The following is a 20,856-nucleotide window of genomic DNA, read 5'->3' on the forward strand; positions in this document are numbered from 1 at the left end:
TGTCGCCTGAGGCGATATGACGTCATCATAGAAAACGGAGCGTTTTCTACCAGCTACGATGGCCAACAACTTTCCAATGGCTGCCAGACTTAAACCAAAGACTACAGTTGGTTTAAAATTTTCGTGTTCCCCTAATTATGAGTCGGCATGTGATGTCATATTTAATAAGTTAAAAATAAGTGAAAAAGACATACGAGGGTTTCAGAACATACCAAATAACAGAGTGGCTGTGAAATTTATTGAGGAGAAGGTTTTTGATGTCTTTATACGAGAGTACGAAGACAAAGTGATTCATTTCGGTAATGGTGAAAAGGCCCTAGTAGTAAATTTGAGTAGTGTATATACCTATGTATCAATACGTTATGCACACTTTGATATAGAAGACTCCCTTTTAATTAGTGTACTCGAACAGTATGGGAAAGTTCTTCATCTCCGACATAATACCTTTTCTCATGGGAGAGCAAATGGTCTAGAAAATGGAACACGCACTGTGAAAATGGAAATAAAGAAAAATATCCCATCCTCCATAAATATTTGTGGTTATAATGTTGTGTTTTTATATAATGGTCAGAAAAAGACGTGTTACAAGTGCGGAAGAGACTCTCATATGGCAGTTAACTGTAATATGGATAGTGAGCCTAAGTTAAATATTTTTAATTTGAATGATTTCCCAGCAATGCCCGGCAAGGATTCTGATAAGGGTCGGATATCGGAAGAAGATGGTACTCCTGATGTTCAACTGGCAACAGGTAATGAAGCAAATGTGGAGCAACCATGTGATGGAAAGATTATTGAAAATGATAAAGAAGAATCCAGCAACCACGGAGAGGACCAGATTGGCGACTTATGCGAAGCAGTAGGAGAACAACTAGTGACCATTCCGTCATCCAAGAATGTTGATGATGTTGCTGTTCATCAACACTCAGTCGAAATAGAAGGTCGATCATGTGACCTGGAGGGTCATGTTCCAGGTAATGGTGATAATTTAACAGATACCGACAGTGATAGTAACATCTTTGCAATAAAAAGTGCACCTGAAGGAGCTTCTCAAGTTACCGAAATAACTGAGGATAAGGGGCTTCCATCACAAGATGAACCTCGTATTCCTTACACAGTTGAAAGTCTCTTTCCCGTTGAAGATGATGTAAATGAAGAACCGGGAAATCTTAAGGAAATCAATATAGCGGTTTCAGTGCATAGGGATGATGTATCAGTGGATGGTGCTACTGAAGAACGTGACATGGATATAGAGGTAAATAAAGTCAGTGATATTGAAGACGATTTGAAAAATTATGATAAAGGCTCAGACGTGATGCCCAAAGGCCAGTGGAACATAGATTTAGATACAGTAGGTAAATTAAAGTTAATTAGAGGAAAATCCAATAAAGAAAAAAGGAAGGAAGAAAAAATGAATGGAAAAGATAGGTTGTCAAAGAAAAAGAAAAAGTAATTGTTTCAGTGTTCGTTGTTGTAATGGCTCTTTCTGTTGCCACTTTAAATATTAATGGCTTAAATGAGGTAATTAAACAAATGAAAGTTGTGTCCCTTATCATGTACTATAAAATTGATATTCTGTTGATTCAAGAACATAACGTAAAAGATATTTCAGGGTTGAGTTATCTCGCTAATTTTATGTGTATAGTGTTCAATCCATCAATCAATTTAAAAGGAGGAACAATGATTTGTATAAATAATAAAACAAATGTTAAACTTTTAACCAAGGAGATGGATACTAACGGTAGAATTGTTGGTGTAAGGGTATGTTACAATAACTGGATTATACCTATTATAAATGTGTATGCTCCATCTGGTGCCAGTAAATTTGCTGAAAGGGAAGACTTTTTCAGGAATGAAATATTGTATTACCTGCGACATAATATTGATTATCTTATTTTTGGAGGTGATTTCAACTGTATAACATGCACAAGAGATTGCAGTAATAATAACAAAGCTTTACTGTCTAAGTCTATGAGTACTCTCGTGAAAAACCTTGCTCTGAGAGATAATTACAAATTCACAAACAGGATATTAGAATACACTTATATACGGGAAAACTATGGATCCAGAATAGACAGGATTTATACGGTAAAATTATTTGATAATATAACATCTGTAGACACCATTCCAATAAGTTTTTCAGATCATAGTATGGTTGTTTTGAAATTAAACATAAACACACACAAAATTGGCACAGGGTATTGGAAGTTGAATGTTAAAGTTTTAGATTCTGATGAAATTGAAGAAAACTTTTTACATGTATGGCAGTTTATAAAGCAGAAAAAGGGTACATTTGATAACATACTCTTATGGTGGGACTGGGCAAAATCACAATGTAAAAAATTCTTTGTCAAATTATGTAAAAAAATTTCTCAAGAAAAGTATGGATTGCTGAACTTATTACAAACAAGATTGCGTCAACTTTATGATATTAACTATAAAACTAGTGTAAATTATGAAAATATTAAGATTCTTAAGACTAGGATTTGTGACATCCAGAATGAGATATTAGAGGGTATAAAGATAAGAGCCAAACTAAATGATCGTACAACTGGGGAAAAAATATCTGCACATCTACTTGGTGCTGAGAAAAAGAAAAATCATACACGCATTACTAACATAAAACAAGCAGATGGTTCCATTGTAGAAAGCACAGAGGGAATTTCTGTTTTTATAAAGGAGCACTTTGAAAAATTGTTTAGTAAGGTAACTGGTCAGGTAAAAAGTCAAGATTATTTTCTTAACCTATGCCATTCTGTCCTAAACCAGGAAGATGTAAGTTTTTTAAGTAGAGAATTAGAGGAAATTGAGGTTTTCGATGCTATCAAGAGTATGTGTAAAGGAAGATCACCAGGGTATGATGGACTTCCTATAGAATTCTACAAAAAGTTTTGGTCTGTAATAAAGTCTGACGTTATGGAAGTGTTCAAATCCATTGTGACTGAGAAATATATGTCAGATAGTCAAAATTTGTGTGTAATAAAATTATTAGCTAAAATAGGAGATCTATCTTTGGTGGAGAACTGGAGACCTATATCCCTTTTGAATGTTGACTATAAAATCTTTGCTAAGGTTTTAGCAAACAGATTGAGATGTGTTATTGGGAAGATTATCTCCCCAGAACAATATTGTGCAGTGAAGGAAAGGTCGATTGTGAATTGTAATAATACGATTCGAGATGTAATTTTTCATACAAAACAAAAGAGTGAAGACTTAGCAATTCTAAGCTTAGACTGGTCTAAGGCTTTTGATAGAGTTAATATGGATTTTGTTTTTAAAGTGATGAAGAAATTTGGTCTACCAGATGAATTTGTGGCTCTAGTTAGAATACTGTACAAAGATTGTGTAAGTAGTATCTTGGTAAATGGGTTTATGAGTTCAACTTTTTGTATTAAAAGGTCAGTAAGACAAGGCTGCCCTATGTCAATGCTGTTATATTGTATATTTCAAGAACCTTTGTATAGAGCAATAAAGAGCAATAACAAGATAATAGGGCCTAGCCTTCCAAACAATGTAAATATATGCCTGCAAGGTTATGCAGATGACTCATCCGTGATCTTGTCAACTGATAATTCAGTTAGAGAGTGTTATAAAGAAGTACAATGGTTTGAACTTGCGACAGGTGCACAGCTAAACAAGGACAAAACTAGTATAATTGGGTTTGGGAAATGGGAAAACCGAAAAATTTGGCCTATCAGTTGGTTGAAAACTGTTGAAAGTATCAAAATTCTTGGTATAATTTATTATAGTGATTTTGAGGTTACATGTGAAGAAAATTGGTCTCGCCTTACTCAAAATATTAAAATATCCATAGATATGCTAAGTCAAAGACAATTATCTATTTTCCAAAGAGCTATTATTGTTAATTCACTAGTTTTGTCCAAAGTTTGGTATATATCACACACTTTGCCTCCTTTGAAAAAGTACATTGCTCAAATAAATATGCATGTATTCCGATATATATGGCAGGGAACTTACCATCCTGTGGGTAGAGATACTCTTTGTTTGTCGAAAGAGAAAGGTGGATTGGGTATTATAAATGTTTATTTTAAGTCCTTGGCGATTTTCAGTTCAACAGCTCTTAATGATATTAGAAAGGATATTGGTTTAAGTAATTTCTATTGCAAGATGAGAATTAGTTTTTTGTTGGACTTGAAGGAAATAAATGAGGTTTCATTTGTGTCAACATCATTTTATTCAGTTGCAATTAATGTAATCAGAAAAGTTTATCACCATGCAAAATTTCCTAACTTAAGTTCTAAAGATTGTTATAATTTCATAAGGCCAGAGATTGTCCCAAAAATTGAAGGGAGTTATCCATTTTTGGACTGGAAAATGGTATGGGACAGCATAAACAAACCTTTCATTGGCATCATGGAGAGAGAGTTTGCCTTTAAATACGCTCATGAAACTTTGGCGACAAATAATCGTCTGAAAATGTTAAATATCAGAGAGAGTGATAAATGTGATCATTGCGATGATGTTGAATATAGTTTGCATATATTTTACTTTTGCAGGCACATCCAGACAATATTGATGTATGTCAAAAATGTATTATTTCATACTTGTGACATAAACAGGGACAATTTTTTAAACACATTAATGTTCAATTACAAATATAGGACGAAAAAGGATTATAATAGCGCCACTGTATTGATAGTTGGTTATTTATATGCTGTTTGGGTAAGTAAGAAGAAACGATATACGAAAGACGAAACAGATGCCTTTCTTAAGAGTAAATTTCAATATGATCGGTGGCTTCTGAAAAATATCTATAAAGAAAGAATGTATAAAATGTTCACCAAAAAGTATATAAATTTTTGTTTTTGAGTGACTGAAAATTAAAATCAAGATGTGTGATGTTGTATATTGTTAAATTAGATGGGTTTGTTTATAGAAAAATGCAATTAAATATGTTTATACTGTAAATAATGTAATTGTAAAGAATATGTAATTTAACTTTTTAATAAAAAGAAAAAAAAAAAATTCAAAGTGAAAATGAAAACAGCAGCTTTGACCAGATGTTTACTTGTGATGCTTCTCTGTCGGAGGATTTAAATGAACATCTCGTTGCTGTTCCTATTTTGGAAGACTTCTCAAACTATGCTAACTTTTACCTTTACACATAACTGCGTAATGGATGAAAATTTCAGTTACACCGAGCCCGTGTCTGACCAGAAGTAGACAATCTAGAAGAAAATTAACTATTTTCTTTATAAGTGTGAATAACATGTTGACTGGTTTGGTAAGCCAATGTTACTGCAACATGTGGAACTTGATTTCAAGCGTTGTCAAACGTCATCAAGACTTTTAATCAGGTCGAATAATCCAGTTGCAAAAATCCCACTCCAAACTCATAGTCATAACTCTTCCAATTCATGTTAAGCAGTAATATGAGTTTTACGTTATTTTCGATATCAATAATTTCCAGCAGAAATTTAAATAATAAAAAAAAAAACTGCCTTTAAAGTATACTAAGATTTATTTCCTGCAATTAATCACTGTTTTTCTGGGAAATATTAAAGATTCTTCTCTATCATAAACGTTATTGCTATAGACAACTACAGAAGTCTTATTATAGTATATATATATATATATATATATATATATATATATATATATATATATATATATATATATATATATATATATATATATATATATATATAAGATGTTTTAATGTTACTGTTCATGAAATATTTCATTTCAATTGTTCATTATTTCTCATTTATTTTATCTATTCCCTTTCCTTACTGGGCTACTTTTCTCTGATGGAGCACTTGGGCTTATAGCATTCTGCTTTTCCAACTCGGATTGTAGCTTAGCTAATAATAATAATAATAATAATAATAATAATCTCGGATGCCTACAGTAGGCCCGGGGAGAAAGGAGCAGCCAGGAGGCGGGTGCTTCACAGGGGCTACCCGCGGCGACCATGAGCCGTGGGCTGGTGATCGGTGTCAAAGCAAAACGACAGCCATCACTGGACACGCTTCGCCGAATCGATTTTAAAGACTTCTTACCAGTGTCAAGTTAATTTGCCTCCTCGAGGCCTCAACGCCTAATATCTTAATCTGGCAATTATAGCCTGTTTTTCGTAGGAGGATTATTTTTCCTCCAAGTGTTTATCCCACCTCGAGTCAAGGAGGTTTTAAATCTACTTGGCGGGGCTAGTTTGGATCCCACCTCGAACTGGGCGGGGCTACTTTGGCTCTATCCCTATCTATAGTGTAAGTTTTGTAACGGTCACTTAAGGTAACGGTTCGACGATAGCACATTTTCTTATCTCGCTGTCGTAGCCTTTTCTTATCAGTTTGGGTTATATTTTGAGCATTTGAATAATTTCATTTGGATGCTTAGTTATTAAAGCCGTGTAGGTTTAGTTTAACTCCCTTCATTAAATCCAGCCTTTTGATATCAACCCTGCGATCAAAACAAAACCCCAGTTTTTTTATTTTTTGTAATCCCTTAATTACAAACCATCCTTTACTTTTCATGTAAACCAAGTTCTCAAGTTCATTTGATCATTTTAATTCGGCCTAATTTATTTAGATTTGAACAGCTCAAGACTTGAGGGTGCCGGTTTAGTGTGTGGCCTACCTCTTTTCAATCTGGTTTAGTATGTGGCCTACCTGGCTTGTTAGGTTCGGTTTAGTTAGGTTATGTTAGGCCACATACTAAAACATAGAATTTCGTAGGCCATAATCGAAAGGTAAGCCACATACTAAACCGGCACAGACTTGAGTTTCGACCACTCTCTCTCTCTCTCTCTCTCTCTCTCTCTCTCTCTCTCTCTCTCTCTCTCTCTCTCTCTCTCTCTCTCTCTCTCTCTATATATATATATATATATATATATATACATATATATACATATATATATACATATATAAATTTCACCCCTAACACTCGTGATTATTATATTTTTCAAAAAGCAACAAATACTCTTTAATGTCAAATTAGGCTTTGAGTCCATTTGACTGTAGCCTAATCCTTAATGTTAACTCTTATTTCCATTAGTCATAGGTTCGAATCCTTGACCGGGTAGAATTTTTATGTTAACGGAATTTCCTCATAAGTTAGAGATCCAAATACATAGTCTTGTTGTAACCAGGACTGGTTATAACTATAGTGGCGGGTGAGACAGAATATATCGTGTCAAAGGCTGACGATTTCGGTCATTTTACCTGGAGATTCCGGTTTACAGAAGTCCTGAAGCAGAAGATGGATTACGGACTTAATGGCCGAAGGGTCCTGTCAGTCATAATCCCGGATATATTCTCTCTCCCTTACAGCTCTTTTTTTTTTTCCAGGTGGTACCAGAGATACATAGGAGGGCATTGGTAGATTACAAGTAAAATGCACGTGTCTTATTCATAGGTTTGTCCCTCCTTCTTTAATTGCATATACATATAGTATATATGATACATACACAGTATATATATATATATATATATATATATATATATATATATAATGGATGAAACAACACGATATCGTGCTCAAATAGAAATAAATGTGTATCTCATACTGGGATGGATAAACAATCGATTGTTTGATTATTTAGTTAACTTATCTATTGTCAACTATTACACAATTTATTTTACTCATTCTTTATTGTATCGCTGAATTACCTCTATAGTGTCTAACACAGTGGTTCCCAACCTGGGGAAAATTTTCCCCTGGGGGGAAATTTGAAGCTACCAGGGGGGAAATAATTACACTACCTACTACCTAAAAAAAATTATCAGGTGATAAAGCTAACCCTGATATTGATACACTGGTGCACAAGAAGCAGCCTCAACCTTCTCACTAATTCAGTTTTGAAGTAGAAGAATAAACAAAAGTCCTTCTATTTTCCTACTAGCCTCTCTCCATATACTGATAAACAGATAAACAAATAGTTACAGAGTAAAATGGATAGAGAGCGGTTAGTAACAGCTAACCTCATAGCTCTATGGCTATGCGGTTAATTGTTACTAACCGCTCTCTATCCATTTTACTCTGTAACTATTTGTTTATCAGTATATTTGTATAATGGAAAAATAAATTAGTAAGTCGTCAGTGTGTTTCAACTTCTCTTTCCCTCATACACATGAAGGGAGAAATCTGGAGGGTTGCACTGGGTTCAGGGGGAAATGACAGGAAAAAGGTTGGGAACCACTGGTCTAACGCTTGGACTTCTGTAGCCTATGCCGTAAATCCCTTAATCCGTCCACCCATAACAAAGCCTTTGAGGAATGAATTTTCAGCTTATAGGACTAGGATTCCAATCGTGTCATTAAAAGCCGTGAAAGTAATTTCAAACAAACCTTGTTCATAACTGGTAATTCATCTTTCGTCTACAAAGCAGCCTTTCTGATAAGTACCGAAAATCGATCGACAGCAGTTTCAATTGAAACTTCTTCAAAGCCTTTTCTTTCCTTTTCAGCCATGTAAATCATGGATGATGTTCACAGATATTTCATTAAAGGAAAAAAATTCATTCCCATACCTTACATTTACTGTACAAACCAAGCCCATTTTCCTTTTATAATGAAATACTTAGTTGGCTACCCTTTCTTATTATGTCCTGAAAATATAGAATCTACAAAGCATTGGAATGATAGCATAGTCTATGTTAGCTGTTTCTAAATGGGAAGATTTTATACACACACTATATATATATATATATATATATATATATATATATATATATATATATATATATATATATATATATATATATATATATATATATATCATCATCATCTCCTCCTACGGCTATTGACCCAAAGTGTCTCACTTAGATTTTGCCGGTCGTCTTTATCTTGAGCTTTTAATTCAATACTTCTCCTTTCATCAGCTCCTACTTCGCGCTTCATAGTCCTCAGCAATGTAGGCCTGGGTCTTCCAACTCTTCTAGTGCCATGTGGAGCCCAGCTGAATGTTTGTTGAAATAATCTCTATTCGGGAGTGCGAAGAGCATGTCCAAACCATCTCCATCTACTCCTCATCATGATCTCATCCACATATGGTACTTGAGTAATCTCTTTTATAGTTTCATTTCTAATCCTGTACTGCCATTTACCTCCCAATATCCTTCTGAGGGCTGTGTTCTCAAATCTACTAAATCTATTGGAGATGGTTTCATTGTCATACCATGACTCCTTTCCACAAAGTAACAATGATCTCACTAGACTGATATATAGTCTGATTCTTATATGTAATTTCAGGTGATTTGATTTCCAAATTTTACTTAACCTAGCCATATTCTGATTTGCTATTTTCAAACTTTCACTGAACTCTAGTTTTAAAGAACCTGTATTGGAGATGATTCCAACTCATTAATCCTTTCTCCTTCAAATGATATTTCATCTTCCATTGCATACTCCGTTCTCATCATCTGTTTTTCTTCTATTTATCTTCAGCCCAACTTCGTGTGATATTTCATGCATTCTGGCATGCAAGCTTTGCAGATCATGTGGTGTTCTGCTAACAAGGACCACTTTATTATTATTATTATTATTATTATTATTATTATTATTATTACTTGCTAAGCTACAACCCTAGTTGGAAAAGCAGAATGCTATAAGTCCAGGGGCCCCAACAGGGAAAATAGCCCAGTGAGGAAATGAAACAACGAAAAATAAAATATTTTAAGAAGAGTAATAACATTAAAATAAATATTTCCCATATAAACTATAAAAACTTTAACAAAACTAGAGGAAGAGAAATCAGATAGAATAGTGTGCCTGAGTGTACCCTCAAACAAGAGAACTCTAACCCAAGACAGTAGAAGACCATGGTACAGAGGCTATGGCACTACCCAAGACTAGAGAACAATGGTTTAATTTTGGAGTGTCCTTCTCCTAGAAGAGCTGTTTACCATAGCTAAAGAGTCTCTTCTACCCTTACCAAGAGGAAAGTAGCCACTTGAGCGAAGAAGAATTGTTTAATAATCTCAGTGTTGTCAGATGGATGAGGACAGAGGAGAATCTGTAAAGAATAGGCCAGACTATTCAGCACATGTGTAGGCAAAAAGAAAGAACCGTAACCAGAGAGGATCCAATGTAGTACTGTCTGACCAGTCAAAGGACCCCATAACTCTCTGGCGGTAGTATTTCAACGGGCGGCTGGCATCATCAGGATTCTCTAGTTCTGCTAAGTTCCTATCACCAATCCAGTCCAATCCTTCTCCACCATCTCTGACTGTTCTACGCATTACAAAATCCATGCGGAGGATAAACAACATAAGCGACAAAACATTCCCTAGGAGTACTTTGCTGTTCACTGGAAATTCATTTGATAAGACTCCATTAACATTAACTTTGCCCTTGCTATGCTCATGAAGACTTAATCAAATTTACATATTTAAGAGGAATTCCAATATAACGCAGGACTCTACACAAAATTGGTCAGTGCACACTATCATAGGCTTTTTCATAGTCCACAAATGCTATCAAAATGGGATTTCTATATTCTACGCATTGCTGTAAAACCTGTCTCAAAATGAAAATTTGGTCAATGCAACTTTTACCTTTTCTAAATTCTGCTTGTCCATCACTCAGATTTTCATCAATCTTTCTCTCCAGTCTCTTTAGAATAAGCATACTATACATTTTCATAACAACTGACGTAAGTGTTATGCTTCTGTAATTATTGCAATCAGTCAGGTCTCCTTTTTTTTTGCTATTTTCACCAACACTCCTTACTCCCATTCATCAGGTTTTGCCTCTGCATGCCACATTCTACAAAATAATCTTGTAAGTAGTCTGGGAGTCACTTCATTTTCGGCCAGTATCATCTCGGCAGTTATTGCATCGTATCCAAAGGCTTTCCATCTCTTTAGTTTTTTCAGGATAACTTCGACTTCAAATACACTAAATTCATTCATGGGCACATCAAGGTCTTCATCAGCTTCATGTATGTCAATGAAATTATTCCCTTCATATCTCCTATTCATAACCTCACTAAAGTGTTCGATCTAACGTTGTCTTTCTTCATCTTCTGCTTCTATAACAGAACCATCTCTCTTTTTGATGGGTATATGCTTCTCCTTCTTTGCCCCAGTTGAGATTTCATTAATAATTCTATGAGCAATTCTTACATCATAGCCACTTCCTGAATTCATAGCTTTGTCAGCCTCATCTGCTTTACTGTCTAAATATCCTCTTCAGTCATTCCTCGTTTTGACCTCACTGTCAATACTGGAATACTTAGCATGGTCTACTTGTAATTTTTACTAATTCCTCGAAACTCCCAACAATCAATTTCTGGCTTTGTCTCCTTTTTATAGTATCCCAAGTATCATTTGATATCCATGGCTTTTTCCTTGTAACTACGCGTCCCAAGACTTCACTACCAACTGACCGATGTATGTTCTCAATATTGAAAAGAAATGTGTTTTTGTTATTTAACCGTTGAGTGAGAACTTGTTTTTCTTGGAAAGTCTCCTTACGACATTTAGGCAAAGATCAGCATGGGAGGAAAAGGAGTACTATCACTCAAGGCACAAACACCCTGTTGATAACTTTAGTGACGTAGTTCACATACCTTCACTCTAAATGCAAAATCTGTACTCTGTCCAGAGGCCTGAAAACTCCACACGTGAAATAAAAGTAATTTGACGGCCTACTTTAGCTTTGTCAGGTCTAAGGTCATCTACACTCTTAGGCTCTGTTTTGGCTCCGTCCCAGGGACCCCAGTGAGATGCTGGACAGGAATTCTCTGTTAAGTAATTATTGAGACAATGGCAATGGATGGGAGCAGTGATGTATTGTAGTAAAGTTAAAAGACAGGGATCTTTACCTTCGAAGCATTGAGATTAAATACTAAGTCACTCACTAACACACTTATTACTCTCAAGTTATTTAGGCTTACTCCTTTCAAAATATCGGGTATACTGTCCCAAGATTAAATATTCATAATATACATAGTCAAATAAATGAAGGAGTAAAAAAACGAAGGGGGTAATTAACCTACTAGTTACTTTATTATACAAATTTAAAAGGAAGAATCAGACATCTTAACAGCTGCAGAAAGGCAAATAATTATTGAACCAATCAAAGAATGCAAAATAATAAATAAACATGGTTGCTTAGACTCGTGGTCTTATGCAAAAGCAAAAGATTGTAATGGGGTCGGCCACGCGGTCTTGTGACCCCGTGACTATACTAGTCTCTAAAGCAAATAATCAGCGAAATCTGTACGCAAAATCCCAAGAGCTCAGAATGAAATATGTAAAACCCAGTTAAACCTAAATCAAGTAAAAATTAATCTAAGCTAAACTGGGGGAAAACTAGTGGCCATATATTTTACCTGCGCTACCTACAGTAATGATGGAAGAGCCCTTAAATGTCCTCACAAATGGCTGTGGAATGGTTAGTTTGCACCCTTGACTGGCCCACCACTGGAATCTTTGGTTCTTGGTAGATCAGGTATTGGTGGCACAGTTCCCAGGCTCGTCTTCCCTATCTCTAGCCGAGTCACAGGACACAAAACTCCCCGGTCCTTTGTTTGGTAGGAGTCCAGTAGGGGGGAAGTGAGCCAAAGATGTACAGATTGACTGACCAGGTTGGTCAGCTGGTCACAACAACTGCTCGTGCACGAATGGGCCGACCTTTAGGTCTCGTGGGTTCACCTGTCTTCACCTTCTAAAACAAGTGAGGGTCGTGGTGCATAGAATAATGCAGTTGAGGTGCCATATCGGGACTTTAGGGCAGGGCAATGCAACGTTGTAAGCAGTGAGGAGGCAGGATTTTGTGCAAAACACGAAGAGAAATATTGCAGCTCTAAGGGAATATACATACACAGTAATCCTACCTATTCTAGCTTAATAAAATTTAATGATTTAAATGAGCAATTAGCAATGGGCTGGTGCGATGGGCATACATTTTAATATTAAGACCTGAATTGGTACCGAGAGATAAAAGCTGCATTTAAGTCAGCAGTATTAAAACTATATCCAAAACCAGTGTAATAATTCATCTCGACACACATGGTTTGAGGAAGAGAGGGTTAATCAGTTCATATGCAGGTGAGATTCGTAGTTCATATCTTGAAGGCATGATGTCTGATTTTTTCTTTATTTTATGTAGATACGATGCATTGAGAGAAGAGCTTCAGTCACCTGCCTCTTTGCCTCCATGGAAATATTTTATTGGAGTTAAAAAAAAGAATATGACTGACTTAGAAGCCAGGTCTCTTTATGGAAAATCTTGCAAGACATGAATTTTATATACTGATGGCTCCAAATCCGATGCAGGTGTTGGATTTGAAGTATATAATAATGCCTTTAATTGTAGAGGTGACTTCCTCTAACAGCTTCCATATTTACTGGCAAGCTATATGGCATACTAACTGCTAATGAGAAAATAGTGTTGGAGGAGGGGGTTAATTTTACCAATTTTAGTGGAGCATGGAGTATTCTTTAAGCTTTAGGAGATTTTAATTTCCGTAACCCTTTAGTTTTAAAGATATTAGAATAGATTTTTATTATTGGATTGAGAGGCATAACAGTTCAATTTTGCTGGGTTCCGGCACACGTAGGTGTCTGGAAACGAGAAGGCAGGTTTACTGGCAAAGAATGGTTCAGCTAAGTTGCTACTAAGAAGCTATCCCATTCTTTGTGCTGATTGATTACCCAACAGTAAGAATTTGATTACTAATAAATGGCAACAGCATTGGGATAGTTAAGTTGAAAATAAGATGCGTCATATTCCCTTTGAAATATAACAGGATGCCCCGAAAGTGGGAGATTACTCTTTGCTGTCTCCGCATTGGTCACACTCGGTTGACACATCAATTTCTGCTTACTTGCCAATACCAGCCATATTGTGACGACTGTTTGGTACCATTGACAATGAGACATTTGTTGACCAAATGCCCCACTTAAAGTAGCAAACGAAATATATATCTGTTTGAGGCTTGAGGTGAGGATGGTAGGTTCATCCTTGCCAAGATTCTTCGACGTGTCATATCACCATGCAAGTAGTATTTTTAGCTTTATTTCAGAAGCAGGTCTTCTGAAAGATATTTATTTGTCAAAATGACATCTTTGTTTTTAAGGTCTTAATCCAATATTCTTTTATTCTTTATTTGTAAAAAATAATATCAGCGTCAATGACCTTCGCTGTCAGGATGCCAGAAAACCTCAAAATCAATATCAATGCTGCGTGACGAGGTAAGCATATTGCCTCCTGAGGCTTTGCCACGGCGTATCAACACTGGGACACTGCCCATCTCTGTACAACCTTCATCCCCCATTAGAAACAATTGTACAAACCTCTCTCAGGCCGTGCCTTTGCATGATTTGATGGAGGTTCCACTTAAAACCAACTTACCTGGTGCACATGTAGTGGAGGAAGGTACAAAAACCTGGTAGCTCACATCCTCGTAGACAAAAAAAAGTGAGAGACCTCCATATCTCTCACCCCTTTCATAAGAAACATTAAAGTTATGATGTCAAATAAATATGATGTTTTGTATGTTGATGTTTATGATCAACCAGAAGACAACTTACATAAATAAAAAATTTAAGTTGCAATCCACTTTCCCCCTCAGCAACTGGATCTAGAGGCACCAAGAAAAATACAAACGCAAAACCCAATCTATGAAGACCCTCTACATTGAAGCCACTGGGAAATAGTGTTGGGTCAGTAATTGCTAATGAGAAGGCTTCATCCAAGGTGCCTTCCAAAAAATAATCAGTTTTTTCCTCCATATTGCAATGGAATTGCCAGGGTTTAAGGGCCAAATGTGAAAAACTTAAGCTCCTCATTCATAAACACTCCCCTATAATTGTGTCTACAGGAGAGCAAGCTTGATGCTAATACTCCATGTCCTCGAGAATATGTTAGCTTTAGGACACCATAAGATCAACAAGCAGGGAGCCACGTCGGAAGTCTTAAATATGTTCATTGAGATGTTCCCCAAATACCTTTGTCTATTTATATACCTCTGCAGGCAGTGGTTGTACAAATAGATATAGGAAAAAATTACTGTACACAATTTGCTCTTTTTACTTGTCTTCAAATGATAATATCTCATATGATAATTTAGTAGAGGTAATTCAACAACTCTCACATGCCTTTAAGGATATTTTATTTTCATAAACTCTTGGACACTTTTAAAGGTATTTTGATTTGTTATTGATAAGTAAAGGGTTTAAAAGTTTATGCTTTGAGTTCCTTCTACTTGTATACAGTAAATACCAAGTTATAATTAGAGATTAAAATTCAATATAATTAGTTTATTATTGCTAAATGTTCTAAACGTTCTATGTTTAGAAAGATAACTTGACTGATTCATGGTAAATAGTTTGCAGAGGACCGCTGTCATTGACGATGAAGGCAAAAATTCAACAAAGGAAGTACCGAAGGATTGGGGAGAAAAGGCGGCCGGGTTTATAGTGGTTTGGAGGTAAGAATCGAGTTACATTTTCGTGTGTTTCAGTCGATTTTCAAATTGCATAGATCTGAATTAATTCGGTTCATTAACCCAACTTGCACATCATATAAGAACTTTACCTGATAGTTCGTGATAATTAGCAAGAACTTAATTATTGTCATTTCACTATTTTCTCGTTACATTTGGCATAACTTATTTTAGTTGAAGTACCATAGGTTAAGGTAATAACTTATAAAACTTTAGACAAGGAAATTAAACTTGCTTACATGATAGCTAAGTAGACTAAGCACTGGAGGAAAAAAGTTTCTATTAAATTCTAAACTAGGCACTTAACCTAGTAAGGAACGTTAATTTTGTATCAGGCTAGAATATTGGAAGTTTGCTATCAAGCTTACTACACTTTTAAATTGCATTTGCATTTTAGTATAAGCATTAGAAGCTTATGCCTTGGTCTAAACAATAAAAGGTCTTGGCCTTCATTACAGAATTTCCATTGTAATTGTCAGGTCATGGAAAAATTAAGTGGTAACCAGGTTGTGCTGGAATGGTGTCTGGCGTAAGGTCATCTCTCTCAGAATAGAACTGTTTGGAAAGGACAGTGGGTTACAGTGCACAAAGGACAAGGAATCTAGCAAACAAAGGAATTAAAGTTCATTAGATCAAGTTGTAAATAGTAAATTACATTTTGACTGTTGTAATTAAATACAAATGAATTAATATATCCTGTCACCATTGATCTTATATATTTGCAAGATATCAAATATAAAGTTTTTCCATAACAGGAGAGCCCATGCACTTTCATGTCCAAACAGGTACTTTGTCATGCATTGACATAAATTTCAAGCTCTTACTGCCCTCTTGATTTTGATTGGAGAACATTAGATGATTGGCATACTAGTGATCATGCACCAATCATTATAAACACCAATAATGTTCCACCTTTACAGAAATTGCCATGATGGAACCTTGAAAAGGCGGTATTGGATAGATTTTTAGCTAAGCAAAATTGAAGGAAATGCAGAACAATTTAAGTGTTGATGATGCCATAGATTTACTGAATGGAACTCTCCATACTGCAGGAGTCTATTCAATTCTCAGAACTACAGGGTTATCCAAATGGCAACCAGTCCCATGGTGGTCTCCAGCCTTGTCCAGAGCTACAAGAAACCCTTTGACTACATTGCATAGCTGCTGTACAGAGGCGAGTTTGATAACACTGTATATAAAAAATGTAGACCAGTTCTGCCGTGGCATGGAAGAAGCTAGGAGCCAGTCTTGGATATCTTTTGTTTCCTCCATGAACAATAGAACACTACCATCTTCTGCATGGAGGAAAGTAAAAAGATAGGCAAATTTACCCCCAACCCACCACCAGTGTTGAAGGTAAATGATCAGTATGTGACTGGAGCAACTGAGGTTAGCAATGCTTTGGCTGAACATTTCTCTACTGTATCATGCAAGTGTGATACAGCCCCTGGTCATCTCTATAGAAGCACTGAAGAACAGAAACTGCTAAATTTTACAACAGAAAAGGAGGAATCTTACAATGCTCGTTTTACCGAAAAGGAATTTGATTCTGCAATTGCTATGTGCCATGATACAGCACCTGAACCTTATGGTATTCCATATGCTATAATTAAACATGTACCTGTAAATTCTCAGTTACTTATTCTAAGCACCTAATCGAATATATCATGATCATAGTTATGTCAATGTTTGGGAACACCATTATTTTAGGATTTTAAAACCCAGTAAGGATAAGTTTTTAGCACCAAACTATTGAGAAGGAGAGGGAGACCAAAACGAAGATGGGTGGACTGTATCAAGGATGACCTTCGATCAAAGGGATTAACCGGTGATGAGGTGTAGGACAGAGGTAGATGGAGAAAGCTGACCAGAAACATCGACCCCACATAGAAGTGGGAAAAGATGTAGACAAAGAAGAAGAAGAAGACAGTGTGGTTTTAGAAAAAGGCACTCGACAACTGTTATGTTGGTACGAGTGGAATCCTCTATTTGTGAAGAGTTTGCCCTCAAAATAGCACCATGTTACATTCTCTTTAGACCTTGAAAAGGCATATGATACTGCCTTTTTATCTGATTTTTTTTTTCAAGTTAGAGTAGGTGAAACTGTCAGAGAAAAAATGTTAGGGAGTTCCCCAGGGTAGTGTGCTGAGTGTAACCTTATTTTTATTAGTAATTAATGGGATATCCACTGTCATTCCCCAAGTTATTCTCTCAACACTATTTGTAGATGGTCTCTCCATATCATTTGCTGGAGCTAGAACGGCCATGGTCGAGATAAAACTACAACTCTTATTTGACAAAATTATCCGCTGTCACGCCACGCACATCATGACAAGAATTATAGGTAAAAACAAATGATTGTACCCAAGCGCATAATCAACATCACTAATGCATCATAAATAAAAGTTTAATATTCTAACACCCCCTCATAAACTTTTATTCTCATCAATCTGCAAATTACTACACATCAAACAAATATATGCATCATGGTAATCAAAAAAAAAAAACAAGATACAAAGCTATCAAAGGTCAAATTAAAATAAATCAACTTTGCTTTAGTTACTGGTTTTGTAAACATATCGGCTTTATTTTCACTTGAGGGGACATACACTAAATCAACATTTTTACTCATAACTACATTACGGATAAAATGATAGCGTATGTCTATATGTTTAGACCTTTGATGGTAAACAGGGTTCTTAGCAAGTTTAATTGCCCCTTGGTTATCAACAAATAATATGATGGGTTTGACTTCAACATTAATCATATCGGTTAACAACTGCTGCAAAAATTTTGCTTCTTGGATAGCAAAAGTCAATGAAATATACTCAGCTTCACAAGAACTTAAAGCTACATTGCTTTGTTTCTAACTCTTCCAAGAAATAAGAGCACTATCAGCATTCATTTGGTAACAATAACCTGAAATACTTTTACGATCTTCAGAACTACCCCAGTCTGAGTTGCAGTAACCAGAAATCTCAATAGTATCGTAAAACCTCTTAAAAACAAGGCAATGTTGTTTAGTACCTTTAAGAAATTTTTAATCATATTTACACATAGCCAAATGACTTTGAGTTGGCCTAGCCATATACTGTGAAAGTTTAGACACAACAAAACTTAAATCAGGCCTAGTACAAGTCATGATATATATCAAGCTTCCAAACAATGTTTCTGTAAAGAGTACTATCAACTAGTTCAGGACTTTCCTCAAAAGTACACTTATTAACACTTAGATCACAAGGAATTGACTTTGGGTTGCATTCATCCATTTTGAACTTTCTCAAAACTTTCTCAAGGAACTTACAATACCCAAAAACCATGAAAGTTTCCCTAAATCTTTCATCTCAAATCTATGACATAATACACGTTTAGTGTCAAACAGAGCTTTCTCATTACTACTGGCAATGATCATATCAACCCAAACCAAAATAATTACATGAAAGTTGTGTCTTTTATTGACATACACACAATGATCACTTAATGACTGCTCAAAATAATTTTGAATTAAGAAATCATGGAGCATATTATTCCAATTTCTGCCTGATTGCTTTAAACCATACAGAGATTTATTCAGTTTCCAAACCAATTGTTCATTATTACTATCTGTCTCAATGTAACCTTCAGGCTGTTGAACAAATATTTCACAATCAATATCAGAATTAAGATAGGCAGTTTTAAAATCCATACAATGCACAATTAAATCATATTGTACTGCCAATTGCATAAGCATCCTAATTGAGGTCATAAGCACTGTAGGAGAAAAAGTATCAGTATAATCAACACCTTCAATTTGTGAATACCCTTTTGCAACATAGCGAGCTTTATATTGCTCTTCACCATTTAACCCTTCTTTAATGGCATATACCCATCGTCCACCTACAATACAACGGTTGTTTGGTAAACTACACAATTCATAAGTATTGTTATCTCTCAAAGATTGAATTTCATCATCCATTGCAGCTATCCATTTGTGAGCCATATGTGAATTTAATGCCTCTCTATAGCTTTCAGGAATTTCAGTTACTTTACAACAATAATGAACAGAATAGCCCGGTAAATCAACATTATCAGGATCAACATATTCTTCAAGATATTTGGGAGCAGTTCGCTCCCTACTTGGGTAACGGGACTCTCTTTCCCTTTCAGTTTCAGTCAAATCTGTATTAATTTCACTATGCTCATCTTCAACAAGGATATGTTTAGAAACAGGACCACTTTGATTATCATTAACAGTTGTTTTCTTTTCATTGCAAATGACATTCTCATTATCAGAATCAGATTCACTATCTTCTGATTCACCATCTTCCTTTAGACTTTGGGATTTATCAAAATTGAATTTATCAGTAAAATGTACTAACCTAACCTTTCTCAAACTGTCAGTTCTTGGATAATAGGCTATACAAGATAAGCAGGACTGTATGAATCATAGCCAACAAATATTCCCTTTTCACATCTTGGATCTAGCTTAGCTTTCTTTTCTACATAAGCATAACACAGGGAACCAAAAATATGCATATTTTCAAGTTTAGGCTTCTTAGACGTTAACACTTCATATGGGGTTTTATCTAGTCTAGAATTGTAGCATCTATTCCTTATATAAGCAGCTGCCCTAACAGCATAATTCCACATGAATTTTGGTAGCTTTGCTTCAATTAAGAGACATCTAGCCATTTCAAACAATGTACGCCACATTCTCTCAGCAGTACCATTTTGGTGTGGTGAATTTGGTGAAGAAAATTCTTGTTTAACCTTATTACTTACCAGAAACTCTTTAAATTCTGAAGAAGTAAATTCTCCTCCATTATCACACCTTACTCTTTTAACAACACCATAAGAACTAGTGTCAGCAAGGAATTTCTTAGTAGCATTAAGTGCATCACTTTTCTGCTTCAAGAAATAAACAAAAACAGATCCTGAATAATCATCTACAAAAACAATACAATATTTATATTTTTCCCTTGATTCAATACTCATTGGTCCAGCAAGATCACAATGTACAAATTCCATTTTACTCTTTGCTCTCTCATCTGGTAATCTGTTCCTAGATAAATGCATTTTACCTTCATGACAAGTTATGCAATCAAACTTACCTTTGGCACTAATTTTCATACCTTCAGCTTTATCCTCTAACTTCAAAATGTCTTTAACATTGCAGTGTCCCAAAACCTTATGCCACTCCTCTAGTGAACGAGATTTACATGAGTTTACATTATTTAGATAATATAGCTTACCTTTCTTATTTATTTCAAAAGACACACCATTTGGACTTATCAACTCAGAATGATTAGGATTAAAGCTTACTGTAGCTCCTTTACTAACAGCTGATTGTACAGAAAATATATTCTGCTTAAAAGTAGGAATATACAAGGCATTATCAGGAACAACATTTTGTTTTATACCATTTGTATCATAAAGTACAATTTTAGCCTTACCTTTACCTTTAAC

The 20,856-nt window shown here is 35.4% G+C and overlaps 1 protein-coding gene across 1 annotated transcript; it reads left to right on the top strand.

The window, feature by feature from the left end:
- Positions 1–844: 844 nt before the first annotated feature.
- LOC137628403 (uncharacterized) lies at positions 845–1,661 on the top strand (the record flags this gene model as incomplete). The annotated part of the gene is made up of 1 exon (XM_068359553.1): positions 845–1,661. A coding segment is annotated over one exon (606 nt), but the record flags the coding sequence as incomplete, so codon positions are not given.
- Between the last annotated feature and the right edge of the window lie 19,195 nt (positions 1,662–20,856).

The sequence above is a fragment of the Palaemon carinicauda genome, chromosome 36 (assembly GCF_036898095.1).
Source record: "Palaemon carinicauda isolate YSFRI2023 chromosome 36, ASM3689809v2, whole genome shotgun sequence".
Classification (NCBI taxonomy): Eukaryota; Metazoa; Arthropoda; class Malacostraca; order Decapoda; family Palaemonidae; genus Palaemon; species Palaemon carinicauda.